This window comes from Acromyrmex echinatior, chromosome 1, assembly GCF_024713525.1.
Source record: "Acromyrmex echinatior isolate Ae372 chromosome 1, ASM2471352v2, whole genome shotgun sequence".
Lineage (NCBI taxonomy): Eukaryota > Metazoa > Arthropoda > Insecta > Hymenoptera > Formicidae > Acromyrmex > Acromyrmex echinatior.
This window is the reverse complement of record NC_141852.1, coordinates 3033702-3051045: the sequence shown is the minus strand read 5'-3', so window position 1 is coordinate 3051045 and position 17344 is coordinate 3033702. Positions and strand designations below refer to the sequence as shown.

General features: G+C 31.7%; 1 protein-coding gene across 9 annotated transcripts in view; it reads right to left on the bottom strand.

Annotated features, from left to right (window-relative positions):
- Nucleotides 1-17344, bottom strand: part of NfI (Nuclear factor I) — a 380015-nt gene that overhangs the window by 269511 nt on the left and 93160 nt on the right. For all 9 annotated transcript variants that reach the window (XM_087410461.1, XM_087410479.1, XM_087410439.1 and 6 more), the window contains one exon: nt 16932-17072. In XM_087410461.1, the coding sequence (XP_087266587.1) occupies nt 16932-17072 (141 nt within the window). The remainder of the gene's footprint in view (nt 1-16931; nt 17073-17344) is intronic.

The window sequence follows — 17344 nt, the reverse complement described above, 5'->3', positions numbered from 1 at the left end:
ATTCGATGAGTCTTAGCAGATTTCTTCATATTGAAACAGAAAATTAAAACCTCCCGCAAATGACGAGAATTTGGCTCGTAAACTGACAACATTTTCAATCAAGAATAACTTTATGATGCAGACACAAATCGACTAATGTTTCTATAGGATTATGTTGACAGATGCCCAAGTTTCTTCCCGTTGCGCTCTCTCCCACATTGTCTTTTCTTATTGCATATGATTTAATTAAATAGATATAGTATTTACAATTGTTAATCCGACTTAGAAACTAATTACGATAATATTTTTATGAATTTTTAATAAAATAATCTAGTAACACTAATTGTGATAATTTTTTCTTTATCAATGTAATACGAATGGTCAAGCGCGCTTTTTTATTGATTAATTCAATACTATTATGAAGATACGAAGAAGAAATAGAGATAGCGAAGATACTAGAGATAAAATAATTTTTTCAAAGAATATATTTTTTAACACATACATTTATTTATCATGTAATGCAGTACAATATAATCTAAACCATGAATTATTAGTTCACATTCTATAATAGAATTTTTATCACAAATTTTGTACAAAGTGTTTACAGCATCGCTTTTATTAATAATATAATTTTGTCTAAAAAATGACACAAAATATTCGAATTTCTTACTAACAGTGTGCGTATATGACTCAGTTCATAGAATACATGTTCAATACATGTCTCATTCTGTTGAATTGGAATGGAATAATTCATGGCTTGAGATATTTTATTTTCTCGGAGAACTTATAATTAGCAATAGCTATCTGAACTCTTTTGAAGCTCTCTGAATGACTGATGCGATAATATTGTCCGGAGCTCTTCTTTTAAACAGTGCTTCCTTCCACATTTTTTTTACACACCCTAAAATGGAGGGGATTTTTTTATATACAAGTACATTATATTTTGAAGAACAGTTGGACGTGGTCGAAGGATACCAAATTGACACACATCACAAGAATGCACTCTAACGATATCGAATCTTTTTTATCTAAGGGATCAGCGCCAACGATAATAAAGTCTGTCTCCTCCTATTCTCTTTTCAAAATGAATTTCGGGAAAAGAAATCAAAATATATTTAAGAAGAAATCTTATACTTTATTTTTTAAACTTGATACATTTCTTACTGACATTGCGATCACGAGTTGTATATTTTAAATATATTCTGTAACGCACAATTCTTAATATGTTTTCCACATCGTATTAATAATATCCAGATTACGTAAAAAATCTATATCTTCGTAATCAGCATCCAGGATCTCAAGTCATCGCTATTGAGTGTATCAGCCAGCCATTCGCGTTTTTTAAATCCTTTAACGTATAGAGCCTTATTGTCATCATTCTCTTTCAATCATCAATTACAACCATTGTAATCAGGCATTTCACCATGCTACGTCATCCTGTCTCCAATCATCCTGTCTTCCCATTGCAATCCATGGTGACAAACACTCAGCCAGGAAGCGTAGTCCTTTTCGGATTTTGTCAAGGAATTCCATGGCACGAGACATGTAAAAATGTAAAAGAATGTCTCTGTTTCTCAACACCGTCACTTTCTTCACGATAAATTTTTTCCAACGATAAATCCTTGTACAAACAATCAAATTATGCATTAAGAAAGCATGTTTTTCTTATGTCATTGTGTTTAACGATATTTCAAAGAGATTTTAAATCGATTCCAGAAGTGACACACATATCCCTTTGTTATTGAATATTGTCACGCTTATTGAATATAAGTAGACAAAAAATGAAGACTTACAATACTTATTATACAATATTGTTATATTAAAGATTCTTTAAATTAATGCTTTATAAATAAGCCATAATGTAATTTTTTATTATTCAATGCAAAAACGGTTATATCATGACATCTCTCAATGCGATTTGAGTTTCTTTCACTTAATCCGAAGGCTTTGCTAAGTCTATATTTTAACATTAACAAATTTCACATTAAATATATTATAGATATGATGCATCTTCAAATCGTAATAAAAAAAAATGTAATTCTAAATGTATAGATAAGTATGAAATGCCAACACGAATAATATGTTCCAATGTTTCCATACAAACGTTCGCTAAAAAAATCTAAGTTATCTTGAAGAATTCGTTACTCGTATACCTTTAATGTTAAAAACGAATGATTCTGAATGAAACGAATGATTATGAATTCTTTTTAAAGATATAAGAGAACAGCATTGTTGGTAAACCCCTAAACTGTTAAAAAATAAATACATTATTTTTTTTAACGCTCTTGCACGGTCTATGTTCGCTATAATATCAAACAACAACAATCATGTATTGTTATAATAGAATTAAAATTAAATTGCTGCAAAGTAGTTCTGTCTCATTATTACCATCAATAACGAACTTTCTACAGATACAACGGTAAATTTGTGACATTAGTTAAACAGTTTTTAAATTTATTTCATATAATTATACATTATTAATTTAGTTCTTTTTTCTTATACATTTCATATAATATTTAATTACTTTTTTAATTACAAGAAATATTAATTTTATTTATAAAAGATTTTTGTTTCTGATTTAAAATGTTTATAAGTAAAGCAGTGCTCGGAATTGCCCATTTCGGGCAGATTCCTGAGGCGACCCTCACTACCACTCGAGACTCGGCGGCCCACGTGACGCTGTGCCCCAGGAGTGTTGCGATACAAAAAGCATGCGGGGAGCATATCTTCCAGCAATATCATTAAAATATTTTCTTTCCTATATGATTTTTATTTTAATATTTAAATTTTTTATTATTAACATATTATATGTATATTCTACAATAATATAATAAACAATAATGTAGTAAGAAATTATTATAATACTGTAATTACGTCATAATTCACTATTCTGTCACGCGCTTGCGTTTGACGATGGGCTTGGCGAATTAGGCTATTTTCATAAGTTAATAACTCGTTAACTATTGTGACAATTGTAAAATGATAGAGAACTTTTCTTCTCAGTTTAGTTCATTCTGCCTCTATGCGAAAGACTTATCACTAATTTCCGAATATCCTGTATATTTATTATAATCCTACTTATTATGGAATAAACAGAATATATATATATATATATAGATATACTATATTTCACATCACCTTCTTCGTCATCAATCCAGGTTTTGCGATTGCTTATGCCTTCTCTCTTTTTTTTATTCACGATCTTTTATATCTGAATGCAGAACAGCCGTACAATTCAACAAAGTTGAAAGCATCGTAGAACGTAGATAGATATTTTTAATTCTTCTGAGAGCTGAAAAAGATCTTTCCGCCATACAGGATGTTGCCGGGATTGTAAACAGGAATTTTATCATTTTTGTATATTCTAACACAATTTCTTTCACGGTTACATCTTCTTTAAGAAAATTAACGACATCTTTTAAATTACAGATCTCTATTTTCCTGGCCACTACTATATTAAAAACATCGTTCGATGTAGTTTTAATTTAGTCCTGTCAAAATTGGTTTTATATATTGCAATAATAATATTGCGATTAATGTCACTTTCATCTCGTTGAAGTGCTACATCTGAGTACTAGTAAAATAACGCTCGGCGGTCATAAAAAAGGCAATCGCCGATCGAGTTGTTTACATGCTATTGTTCACATATAGTTCAATTAATTTTTAATAAAATATTAAATAATAAATTATTTCACCAAAAAATAATTTATATATTCTTCGAATTTCCAAGTATGGAATTCCACACATAGAAAAATTTCAAGTGTGGAATACTCCACATCAACCTATCCTCCATATCACACTATAGTCGACGCCCCTGAGTATATATGTATAAAAGTATTTGTGGATAAATTTTACGGAGGGATCTATTTGCTCATGAGAACAGTACATCATAAATCATATGACCGGTTTCTGCTCACCCGTATTCAGATTCAATATGAGGCATTTCTTGGCCGGATTGCATTTTTTATATCTTTAATCAATATTAGTATTAGTGCTGTAGAAAATATTGATATATTAATAAGTAAAAAGGAAAAAGGGCTACGAGCCTAAAACATAAATTGACAAACTGTATAAATAATTAAAAAAATTGAAATAAAACTATGTCATAAAATTAAAAACGTAAAATATAATTTAACAATCAGAAGGTGAACAAAACAAACATTTCGATCCTAGTTAGATCATTTTCAATGTGACAAATAAATTAGTGTGACAAATAAATTAACAACGGTAATTAATAATAGAGTTATAACGTAGATAAAAACATAAAAAATTAAGTAAAATTCGCATTCGGACGCAAATTAACTATAAAACTCGCTCCAAATTGAGAGGAAATCAAACAAACGATTATAATTGACAAAAATGTGCTCCTCCGAACCGTGTGTGTGTATAAGGACGAAGATGTTTCTGTCAGCAAGTATAAATTGTAATAATAAATTAACGATTGAAGTAAATAAAAATAATAAGAAAAGTACAAATCGAGTCGCAAACAATAAAAAGAAAAGTACAAAAATAAGTCGTAAATAATAAGTCAAAATTAAAAGAAAGAGGCAAAAATTATCTTTGATATTATAAGACAAGCACATAAGAAAAAAAGAGTAAATTGCCGACATACATTGTATATGTATGATGAGTTTAGAACAAATAAATTTATAATAAATACCTTATGTGTGTGTCGAAAAGATGTATTATCGATTAGGCAATGCAATTGGAATCGAAATTGATCGTCTCTCTAAGAAGCTAAGATATAAAGTACGACATATAAAGACAAGAAGGTTGAAATGGAAAACTAAAAAGGGAAGGGGGAAAAAAATAATAAGAAGGAAAGAATAAAGTGGAAGGGAGAGAAAGTAGGGAGAGAAGAGAAGGATAGACAAGGGAAAGCAGTCAAGAAGGAGAAAGAGATTGAATGATTTGTGAATAAGTATCGGGTAAAAATTTGCTATCATTTTGTCTATTAAGGCCTTGTTTCTATCTTTTAATATGAATCATTTCAGACACCAATCTCTTATTGTAAGAAGATTCGCAGTCCAAAATTCTCACATCATTCCATTTGAAATTATGATCAAAATTGATTCGATGATCAGTTATGACAGTAGGAGAACCTGTATTCTTTTTGATGTCAGAGATATGTTCGTGTAGTCTCGTGCTCAATTTTCTCTTTGTCTGACCAACATAACTCGCCTCACAATCATCACATGAGATCTTATAGACAACATTCTAATTGGATAGGAAATTAAGTCTTTTCCTCTCTTTATGAAGCTTTTTAAAGTTTAGGAATAGAAAAGACCAATTTACAATGAAACATACTAGAGATTGGAAGGAAACTTTCGGAAATAGATTTAACATAAGGAATCGTAAAATATTTGTCTTTATTGCGTGAATAGTGTGTAGTATCTTTGTTATATTTATGAAACTTTAATCTGCGTTCTATAGAGAAAATAGAGGGAAGAGGATAACAGTTATTTAAGAAAATATGAATAGCATCTATCAAATTTTTTTGTTGGAATCGTGGATGTGATAATAAGATAATTTTGTCAATAAAACTGATGATGGTACCTTTTTTATGGCACAGAGGATGATTTGAATGGAAATTAAGGAACCTTCCAGAAAATGTCTTTTTATGGTAAATGTCAAATATAATTCTCTGGTTATCTATAATCAGTATTGTATCGAGAAAACTCAATCTGCCATCTGTACCAATCTCCAAGGTAAACTGTAATCCCGTATGTAAGAAATTAAAAATGTTCAAAGTGTCATTGACGATGTCAGATGGAAGCGCGAGCAAAATATCGTCAACATATCTAAAATAGAACAAGGGTTGTGCTGACAATTTTTTTAGTGCTATTTCTTCTAGATCTTGCATTACAATGTCCGCGATTATTGGAGATAACGGTGAACCCATCGGAGTGCCGAACACCTGTCTGTAAGTTCTATTGTTAAAAGTAAAAAAGGTAGAGTTTAAAATGAATCTGACAGCAATAATGAACTCATTTTTTGATATGTTTGTCTTCGCCGAGATATAAACCCATCTCCTGTCGATGCTATTTAATGCTAGCTCAACAGGAATGTTACTAAAAAGGGATATTACATCCAACGAAGCCAAAACATAATTAGGATCAAACACAAAACCATTTAACTGCTCAACTAAATGGAAACTGTCTTTAATGTAGCTAGGAGCTTTTGGAATTACTGTCACTAATTAAATTGTGTAAAAAGAGTGAAAAGTTATATAATGGACTGTTTATACAAGAAACAATCACTCTCAATGGATAACCTTCCTTATGTATCTTAGACCGTAAGCTCTAGGTATAACACCATCAGATGTAAGCAGTCTACGGTATGTTAGCTCGTCAATAAATTGATCCCTCCATCTCACTAAAAAAGTGCGTAAGTCTCGTGTTAATTTCTTACTAGGATCTTTATCAACTAAGGCGTAAGTACTCGTGTCCGAGAGAATCTCCTCCATCCTCGATACGTAAGCGTCTTTGTCCAGAGCAACAATGACGTTACCCTTATCGGCGTTAGTAAGTAGTATATTAGGATGGTCATTGATAAACCTCTTGGTAGTGCGCAACCAGTTCAAAATTAATTTGTCGGTGGATGTAGGAGAAGGAAAATTATTTTGGAATCTATTAAGGATTGGAAGGGAATTATGTCTGACAAAATTAATAATGTTATTGGGACAACCAGTGATATTATTTTCTATATATTTAATAAATTCGATTAAGGTACTGTCTTTATTGTATTTGTTAATAGGAAGTCCGAATCTTTCGCCAAGTTGCAAGAGGTAACGAACCTCTAAGGTAACGTCAATGTCGCTCAAATTGACAAACCATTTTTCCCATAAAGAATCTAAAGGAGAAGCCCCATCAAAACCATCGGGAGCAATATCAATTCTCTCGAAATTGGATTGGCTATTGTACGAGCACCTATCAACAACGAGTTGAATACTAGGAGGATAATTAGTGTCTTTGGAAACATCGTAAGAGATTGGTTTAATTTTTAAGTTTGATAATTTTAATTTTTTCTGTCGTAGCCAATTTGTTTTTTTATTTATTCTAAACATTTGTTTAGAAAAATGGAAACTGTTAATTTGATCTAAATATTTGAAAAATTGACTAGTTACAAGGAATGGTAAATTGTGAAAAATTGTGTCGGAAAGTAAAAAGATATTATTTCTAGTTGAATGCAAATGGCAGTAAGCGTCCCTCAATTCCAATCGCATAATTGCCTTTACATTACTAAGTTGTATCTTTTCGAGTCTTTTGTAAGAAGTATTGTTGTGTAACGAAATTCCATTGGATTTGGAAAACTTATATAGATGCGGCGGAATTATATGATATATTAATGCTATTAATTAAATATACAAGGTATTTTAGAATTCGCGAACACAGCATGATTGTATGTGCCAAAAGAAGCAACTTTTTCCTGTAGCATTTATATTCAAACAATACTTTTTAAAAGAGCAATTAATTAAATGAGCAATTTTTAGTTAACAAACGAGCGATCCACGTTACGCAAGATTCGAAGGCACACATACGGCGTAGCTCGGCGTATGAGCATGTATATCATTATTTTACTAGTTTGCTAAAGATTTTATAAAAACTATGCATGATATTTAAATATCATAATTGTTCACAAGTTGTCTAGTGTATACTTATTTTACTTTCAGTCGATTCTTCAGCAGTATTAATTAGCAAACATTCTCTTCTTATATAAGTTGTATTCAAAATAGTAATATTTTTCCGCCCCTAATCCATGCGTAACGTGATGTGCTAATTCGTTAACTTAAAATTGCTCTCATTTAAAAAATACTGTTGAACGCAATTTTGCCATAGGAAAATGTTGCCTCTTTTGGCACATACAATCAGGCTATATAATCCATGTCCGCGAATTCTGAAACACCCTGTATATTGCGTTCGAGCAAACGCTTGTATTAGTGCTGCTTGTGTCTTCCTATTTTTATTGTTTATTATATAGATGTAATACAAAGATAGAATGACACAAATAGCGCATCTCCAAACTTTAAATATTGTCTACATAAAAGTTTATTAATTTTATACTATTTGGAATAAATAAATTTATTAATATTCTATAAAAAAAAATCTATAAGAAATTAAATACAAATTATGTATAATTATGTATAATTATATTAAAATATATTTATAGATGTTCTCTTTCTCTTGTCCACAAGATTGATTTTTCTTGTCCACATTGATTGTATAAAATCTTTGATGTATTACTATTACATTCTATAAGACATACATTCTATTTTTATAAGAAGAGTATAATGATAACCGTATAATAGTCAAATGTACACTGATGACGGCTCACGCTGCATTAGCGCTCATAAGTTTATCCCACAAGTTTTGCAACACTGATTGTATAAATTTAGTAGTTGTGTGACACTCCAGGAGACTAAGATTTTCATGAATAAAAGTTGATTTTTAGACATAAATAAATTATTTTTTCAGTTCTTCATTAGTTGCCTATATACATGCAATCATAATCTTTCTCTGTGAAGATCGAATACAATTTAATGTATTTAAATGTATTTAAAAAATATGGTAAAATTTCTAATTTTTTGAGAATTACTCATATCAAATTTTAACATTTTAACATAAAATATTCAAATAACAAACACATTACCTTAAATGCTTGAATATAAAAATACTTGAATATAAAATTCGACACAAAATTTTAACAAAATTTGAATGGATCGTTTCTTATACAAATATAGAATTTTCTAGATAAAACGATAATTGATGAACAGAGAATTATATATTTGATTGCTATAAAAAACCAATCTTTTCCGAAAGATATCTGAATTTTAAATCACAACAACCAATATGTCACAAAAAAAGGTATGATCTACAGATTTTAACTGGAATAAAGTTAAAATTCTTGACAACGAACCGTCATATAATAAGAGATTGATGTCGGAAATGATCTTTATTAAGAGACAAAAAAATGCATTGAACAAATAAAGCGACACAGAATCGTTACCTGAAGCCTGATTCTATCCTACAACTACTATCCCATTCCTAATACCCTCTCTCTTCCACTTCCTTTATTTACATGTCTCCTACTAGAGATTCTCTTCGGTTGATATAATCATTTTATGTTGAACATCCACAAGCCAAACTGATGAGATAAGATAACGTATAAGAGAGATGTTCTAGTCTACACATTGCAGTTTAATTTTATCTAAATAGAATGGATAATTTTTTTAAAAATTGTTTAAGGTATGGAATATTTTATCAATTATTCGTTACTCATAATGTTATCAAAATACTTGTAGTTTTGCGTATAAGAATTTAAAATCTAATTCGATTAAATTAGTATGACATACATTTATTAAAGTAACAGTTAAATTTAGTAGAACAATTCATTTTGTATAATATTTTTATAATTTGATACTAAGCAATGTCCAATCTACACTTTGAAAAACTAACGGCTATTCTGCTAACTAAAGTTTCTCAAAATGACATTGTAATTTCTGTCAAGAGATACATAGTGGAAAACCAGATTTTAATTGAGGACTAATTGCGAAAAGAAAAAAACAATAGATTTTATTATTTATACGAATATTATATCTAAATGTAATCTAGAATTAAGTAATTCAATATGTAGGTTTTAGAAAAACCGTTTCTGTTTAATATATTCTATTAGGTATTAACATTGAAAATGACCTGAATATATTTATCGAAACGTATATTATATTTGTTTATAAATTAAAACATTAACATATATCAACTTACTGTTGCGCTCTTAATCCTTGACAATTTATTATTTATTTTTGTATAATTGAGCGATAACTATATTGATTATTTTTAAATACAGAATACTTTTTACTGTGTAGGTATCACTTGGATTTTATTTTTTAATTTGGTATAACAGTTTTTGTTCGAGGAGCGCGTATTTTTAGCGCCTTTTTTAATCTATTTCTAAAAAGGTAACAATGTTTTCTTTTGGAATTCACTGGGCGCAGCCTTCCAGGAGCGTCGACCGATAGTGTGGTATTGATGTGGTATTCCCCACACTTAAAATTTTCCATGTGGAATTCCATACTTGGAAATCCGTAGAATATATAAATTATTTTTTGGTAAAATTATAATTTATTATTTAATAAAAATAAAAATTGATTAAAAATAAAAGTTGATTACTATATAGTACCCTCCATAAATTTGGGAACATCTTACGTTTTACATTTTTTAAGTAAACTAATATATATCTTGATCAAAAAGTTTCCGGAATTCATTCAGAAAATTCAAAATACAAGTTTATTCATCAAAAGTGATATTGTCCCCTTCAAAGTACTCTCCAGCGATTGCAACGCACTTATGCCAGCGCTTGATCTAGCTCTTGAAACATTTCTGGAACTCTATTATTGGTATAGCCATCAGAGCCGTCTTCGATTTTTCCATTACCTCCTTTCGGCTGTTAAAACGCGTTCCCCGCAGGTTTTTTGACTCGATCGAACAGAAAAAAATCGCAGGGAGCCATATCGGGTGAATTCGATGGCTGTTGGATGGTATTCGTTGTTGCAAACTCGTTGTTGCAAATTCAACTCCATTTTTAAAACTGTAAAAAATCGAAAACACGCGCAGAGGTAGATGTACTCAAGACGGCGTAATTTTTACAAATGTCAAGCTATGGCGATAAAATTTGATGGAAATGTCAATGATAGATGTGGCAACCTAGTCAAAAAAAAGAACTCAAATCAGCTGACTCAGAGCATCACCTGATGGTCTCTTCCGGAAACTTTTTGATCAAGCTGATATATTAGGTGTAGTAAAAAGAAATCCATTATTTTTCCAATAGGTGGCTTTAGTAATCTGTATCTCTGTCTACGCGTGATATAGATTACTAAAGCCATCTCTCATTGGAAAAATAATGGATTTCTTTTTACTACACCTAATATATATATATATGTGTGATATATTTAATAAATAAATATATCTCTATATGTATATTCTGTTAATAAATATGATCGTAATGAATATATAGTAGTAGTAGTAGTAGTAGTAGTATTTATTTGCCTTCACACAAAGTGATTACAAAGACTTCCAAAAATTAAACACACTTTAAACTTTGCTTCTTAATTTCTATTACATTCCTTTCCCTATCTTATTCCCCTCTCTCTCGTTTTACATTTTACTTCACATTTTGCATTTCCTCCGCTTTCTCTCCTACTTGACAATTTCTTTTCATTCATACTCTCTTACACCTCTCTCTCTCTCTCTCTCTCTCTTTTCATACACATCCGAATTCTCCCCCCCCCCCGCACTCACCCACTCACACACCTCCTTCCATCTCATATTCATTCATATATTTCATACACTCATACCCTCGACACACTCAATATATCCACAACATTTTCCATTTTCTCTTTTCTATCTGTCTTTCTATTTTTCTCTTCTCTTAATCGTTCTATTCTCATCATCCAATCATACCCCCTTCCATCCTCATTTAAAACTCTCAGATTGCTTCCCCCTTTTTTCTTTACGTATTCACAGTTTTTCTTCAGATGCTCCACATCTTCTCTTTCTTTTCCACACAGTCTGCATTTCCTGTCCTCTTCTTTCATCCAGTACTTGTTTCCTCTCTCTTCATTCCCACACTTCCATCTTGCTATTTTTACCATCTTTTTCCCTTCTTTCCTCCCGCACTTTCGAATATATTCAGGTATACCATGGACTCTTTCATAGTTCTTACACGATCTTGATCTCCTTACCTTTTCCCTTCTCTCTTGCTCATCCACCTTAATATCTCTCTCTCTCACTCTCTCCCATTTATTCTCCCCCCATCCATTTAAACTTTCCTCACTAACGCCTCCCCTCCATAGATAGTCTCTTCTCTCTAGACTCTCTCTCGTCCATTCTATCATCTCACTTTTCCTTTCCTCCTTCCTCCTCTCCAACATACACAGTTTCCCAATCTCTCCTCCTTCTCCTTTCTCTATCCTTTCTTCCCATCTCCCCGCCCGCCTCGTCTCCACTCTGAGCTTATTTCTCTTTAGTTCTTCCCTGAGAACATTGCCTGGTGTTATCCTTTCCAGTCCTAATACCCATTTCAAATATTTTTCTTGTATGACTTCTATCTCTTTCCACTCTTTGTATCCCCATATCTCCATCCCATAGTATAATATTCCTTTAACTATACTGTCAAACAGCTTTAGCCTCCATCTCACATCCCCCTTGAATTTCCTCTTTCCGTAACTCCAAACCCAGCCCATTGCCACTCTTGCCTTTCTTATTCTCTCCCTAATGTGCTCATAATCTTCTCCACTCCTTGTCATTATGTATCCCAGGTATTTTTTTACCTCTTCCAGTCTGTCCTTTCCCCATCACCAAAATCTCTCTTTTTCCTTTCCTCCTTTGTTCTTAAATACCATGACCTTCGATTTTTCTATACTTATTTCTAACTTTTTACCTTCCATGTATTTTTTACACCTCCTGATCATATCTCTTAGTCCCTCCTCTCTGTCTGATACCAGCACAATGTCATCCGCATATTCAATCGACCACACCCTATCGTTCCCTATTTTGACTCCTCCCCTTCCCTTTTTCAACTCTTCCTCTATATCCGCCAAGTATATATTAAATAGGGTCGGACTTAATGGGCATCCTTGCCTCACTCCTTTCACCCAAAATTCCTTCGACATTTCCTTTCCTACTCTTACTACGCATCGCGTCTCCTTGTATATTTCCTCCACTCTCTCTATCAGGTCTTCATTTACCTTCCGTTTCCTCATCATTTCCCACAAAACTTTCCTATCCAACCTGTCAAAGGCCGCCTTTAGATCCACGAACAAGGCATATACTTTTTCTTTCTTCTTCATCCCTTTTCCTATCATGTACTTCAATATTTTTATATTTTCCACTGTTTCTCTTCCCTTTCTGAATCCTGCTTGCGATCTACACCATCCTCCTTTTTCGTCTATATCTTTCACCAACCTCTTATTCAGTATATTTGCATAAATTTTATACCCAGTACTTGTAAGTGTCACTCTTCTGTAATTTCCTGTTTCTTTTCTGTCTCCTCTCTTCCAGATTGGCACCACCACCCTCACTCTCCATTTCTCTGGGAAGCCGTCCCCTTCCCACACTCTTTTTATTAATCCACTTATCTTACTACTAATCTTTTCTCCCCCTTCTTTCCATGCCTCATTTCTTATTCCATCCACTCCTGCCGCCTTTCCTCGTTCCTTTTGTTTTTTATTCAGCTCGCGTCAGATGTGCTTCGCGAGCTGTTTTTTGCCCAGCTCTCGATTTTATAGACTCGCGTCTGCTATAAGACAAACCCCGAAGGGAGATTCTCTACAGTATCCTCTCAAAAATTAAGAAAAGCTTCCGCGCTCTAAAACACGCGTGTATTCCACTCACCTGCTCAACCGGAAGTCCCTCGTAATGAATATATATATATATATTCATATATATTGTGTTGGGAATACAAATTAGTTCGGTCCGTTTTTTTGTGTTCAAAAATGCATTTATTTCAAAACAAAATGAATGAACAGATTAATTAAAGTATTGTCCATCGCTGGCTACTACTTTTTCCCATCTCTCAGGCAATTTTCGAATTCCATCTCGAAAAAATGACTCGTCTTTGGAGGCGATCCAATTTTGGAGCCAATTTTCGATTTCTGCGAAAGAAGTGAACCGGTGACTTGCCAAATCGTGCTGCATCCTTCGAAACAACCAGTAATCAGAAGGAGCAATGTCCGGAGAATACGGCGGGTGCGGTAAAACATCCCATTTGAGCGTTTCCAAATATTTTTTTATGACTTTTATGATATGACATCGAGCGTTGTCATGAAAAAAAATAACTTTATCATGTCTTTGCTCGTATTCCGGCCGTTTTTCTCACAATGCACGGCTCAAACGAATCAATTGTAACTGATACCGATCGCCCGTAATGGAATCGCCAGGTTTCAGCAGCTCATAGTAAATAACACCCTTTTGGTCCCACCAAATACTTTTTAATTATTCAAATTTATGGAATTTTTTAAGTTGTTGAATAATTTAATGTTAAAGTGATAAATTCAAAATGATAGAATCAATGTGTCGAATGTCAGAATAAAAAAATATTTAAATTTTAGAAATTATGCATGTTTAGGATTTTTTCTTATAATTTAAACTGAATTTATCAATTTTGACAGCAAATTAAAATTTAGCTATTTCTTAAAAAAATCCTTAAGTTTAAATAATAAAAACATGATTTAAAAATACTTCAAATAAGAGAAAAAATTTAATTTTTGTTTGAAACAGATCTTGATGCTTGATAATGGTGGTATGCAAATTTGCAAATACATTCTTCAATCTTATAAATTTGTGCATCGATTTAATTTGTTGGACTTATCAAGATCTAAGAAGCAAAATCCGTTTCAACGAAAAATAAAATCTTATTTATTCATGTCGGTATAAATTTCATTTATAATTGTTTTTAAAAATATTTGATAGATCTTTAACTGCCTATATATATTACAATTTTAATGTAATAGATTCTGTATTATATATATCTTTTTAACCATATATATATATATATATATATATATATATATATATATATATATTAGGTGTTGGAATTAATTCGTAGCGTTTTTTAATGAAAGAATGTTATTTATTTCACATGAGCATTAAAAAATACATTAATGAAAGTACTTCCCATCACTTGTAAAACGCTACGAATTAATTCCAACACCTAATATATATAATAGAGAGAGAAAAATCTTAAAAACATATTTTTTATTGTTTTTAAAAATTTATTGTTAGTTACTCCAATGTCCTAGAGATTTCGATAAAGGTTCGAATTAAGACTTGAATATTATACTTTACAATAAAAATATTAAATTTTCCACTTATTATCAAATCTCTAATGGATTTTATTTTAAAGAGTACAAATGTGCATGTATAGGATAACATAAAATTGCATTTAACAAATCATTGTTTATATAATATAAATAATATAAATAATAATAAAAATATCGGATAAATTTCAATGAAAATGTCCAACGCCCAACTGCAATGAATTTTGGCAGAAATACTCCAAATGACGTCAAATGAATGTCCTTAAATAGATTTTCATCGACAAGGTTTAGTGTCAAAAATGTTTAACTAAAGTTATATGCCGCCTGAATGGATTACCTTTACACAGTTCATTATAAATCACTTCCGAGTGACGTTCATGTTGACTTTGATCTCCAAGATCTACCCAAGATCTTCGTGTCGATGAAAATCCATTTAAAGATATTCATTTAATATCATTTGGAGTACATCTACCAAAGTTGATAGCAATCGGGCGGTATACATTCACCCAAAATATCATTGTGTTTGTGTGTGTGCGCGCGCGCAAAAAAAAATTATTATCTAATTTGCATAATAAATGCTCAAAAAGTTATAAAAAACGATCACCCCTGATCTTGAATTTAAAAAATGATTTTTTATTGAATACTGTAATTATATAGAATAGATAATTTTATTTTTTCTTTCCTTTCGTTTAAGTCGCCTACACATTGACATTTACACTCCATGCAAAAAAAAACATGCCACTTAAATTTTAGCACTAATTTTTAATATTTTCAAATAGTAATAATTCAGTGAAAAATCATCGTCGCGAGATGTTTAAAAAAGCTTTTTAAAGCTTGAAATCTTTACTTTTTATACCGGTATTTCAAAAAACGATATTACTGATATTTCGTGAAGTTACATAAACATAAATGAAGATGTGTCAAACCTCAAAATTTTTTACAAAATTTGAGATGTTTTAATTCATGTATTAATTCATACATTGAGGCTTACTGTTAATTTTCTTATTTCTTTTTATTTTAAATTACGCTATTCCTGTTTCGGAGTGCTACTAACGTTGACAATTATGTTTCCTCACTTTTCGCTTCAAAATATCTCATAAATGTTCTATGGGATTCATATCTGGGCTCATGGCAGGCCATATTATTCGCTGTATGTTAACGTCATTTAAAAAATTAGTCACTATTTGTGCTACGTGTGATCTCACATTATCTTGCATCAATAGGAAGTTATCTCCAATAAATTCCTTGGTACAACGTACGGAATGATAACTTCTTCGCATAATTTTTAATTCGTGCCGTGGAACTTCTCAAATTTCATAAAAAATTTTAAGGTTAGACACATCTTCATTTATGTTTGTGTAACTTCATAAAATATCGGCAAGATCGTTTTTTAGAAGTACCAGTCTGAAAAATATAGATTTCTTTAAAAAGGTTTTTTAAACATCTCGCTAAGATGATTTTTCACTGAGCTATTTGAAAATATTAAAAATTAGTGCTAAAATGTAAGAAGCCTGTTTTTTTGCATGTGAGTGTATATTAGGAATACGTATACCTACATGAAAAGAATTATAGAAACAAATCTCTGGAGACAAATTAATCCGAACAAAAAATAATAGCGTTAAATTAAAATATATTATTATCATAGTGATAATAATAGGATTATCGCGACATATAGCTTTTGATTTTTATGAATGTTTGCAACTAAAAAAAATGAGAAAGCTCAAGTAAAAACAAGGTTCCCACTATTTCAATTACAAAATTAACACAAAGAATATATAGATGCAAACGAATAATTTCCGCGGGAGGAATCCGATTGTCTATATTCCCGCGCGCGCTCGCGCGCGATTGCACATGCCACTCACATCAGTTGATGTCTAGTAATTTTTCCACTGCTTTACCAATAAGAATACTTGATTTTAAATTAGTCAATTAGCGATGCATGTGCGCAATATGCGATATACGCAATCAGAACCTTCTCAATTTCCGTATCCTCCTCCCCCCTCCTGCCATGAGTTCTTTTTGCTTATACGACGTGAACTAGTTTAGTGAGCCTCGGACACGAAAATGTATTTATGCGACTACCGCTCGACCCCAACTCTGTCTACTAAAAATAAAGTCAAAGGCAAATTTTGAAACTTACTGAAGCTAGCTGCCGGCTGAACGTGATCCGCAGTCGTGGCTGCGGATGGTGGGGTGTAACTGCTGCAGTAGTATGGTGGGTGCTCTATTTTGATCGCGTTTATTTGAGGCTGCATGTCGCTGAGGTCATGCAGTATGGACGCTGAAACCAGACACATATTAGCAGCTACGGTTCTTACCACGCTCGTACGTGTGTCATTCGTTTTTCTTGCACTTCACGAGTACGATTGCGAAAACAGCACTTCCGTAACAAAAACCAACCGAGAAAATGAAAAAGAAAGAGAGAAAGAGAAAGAAAGAGAAAGGAGAAAGAAAAGAAAAAAAATTAATCATTTCTATCTTTAATAAATATATAAAAAGAATAATTTAAGAAATATCCGCAAAAAGCGGAATTAAGTTACAATTCTCTCTCGG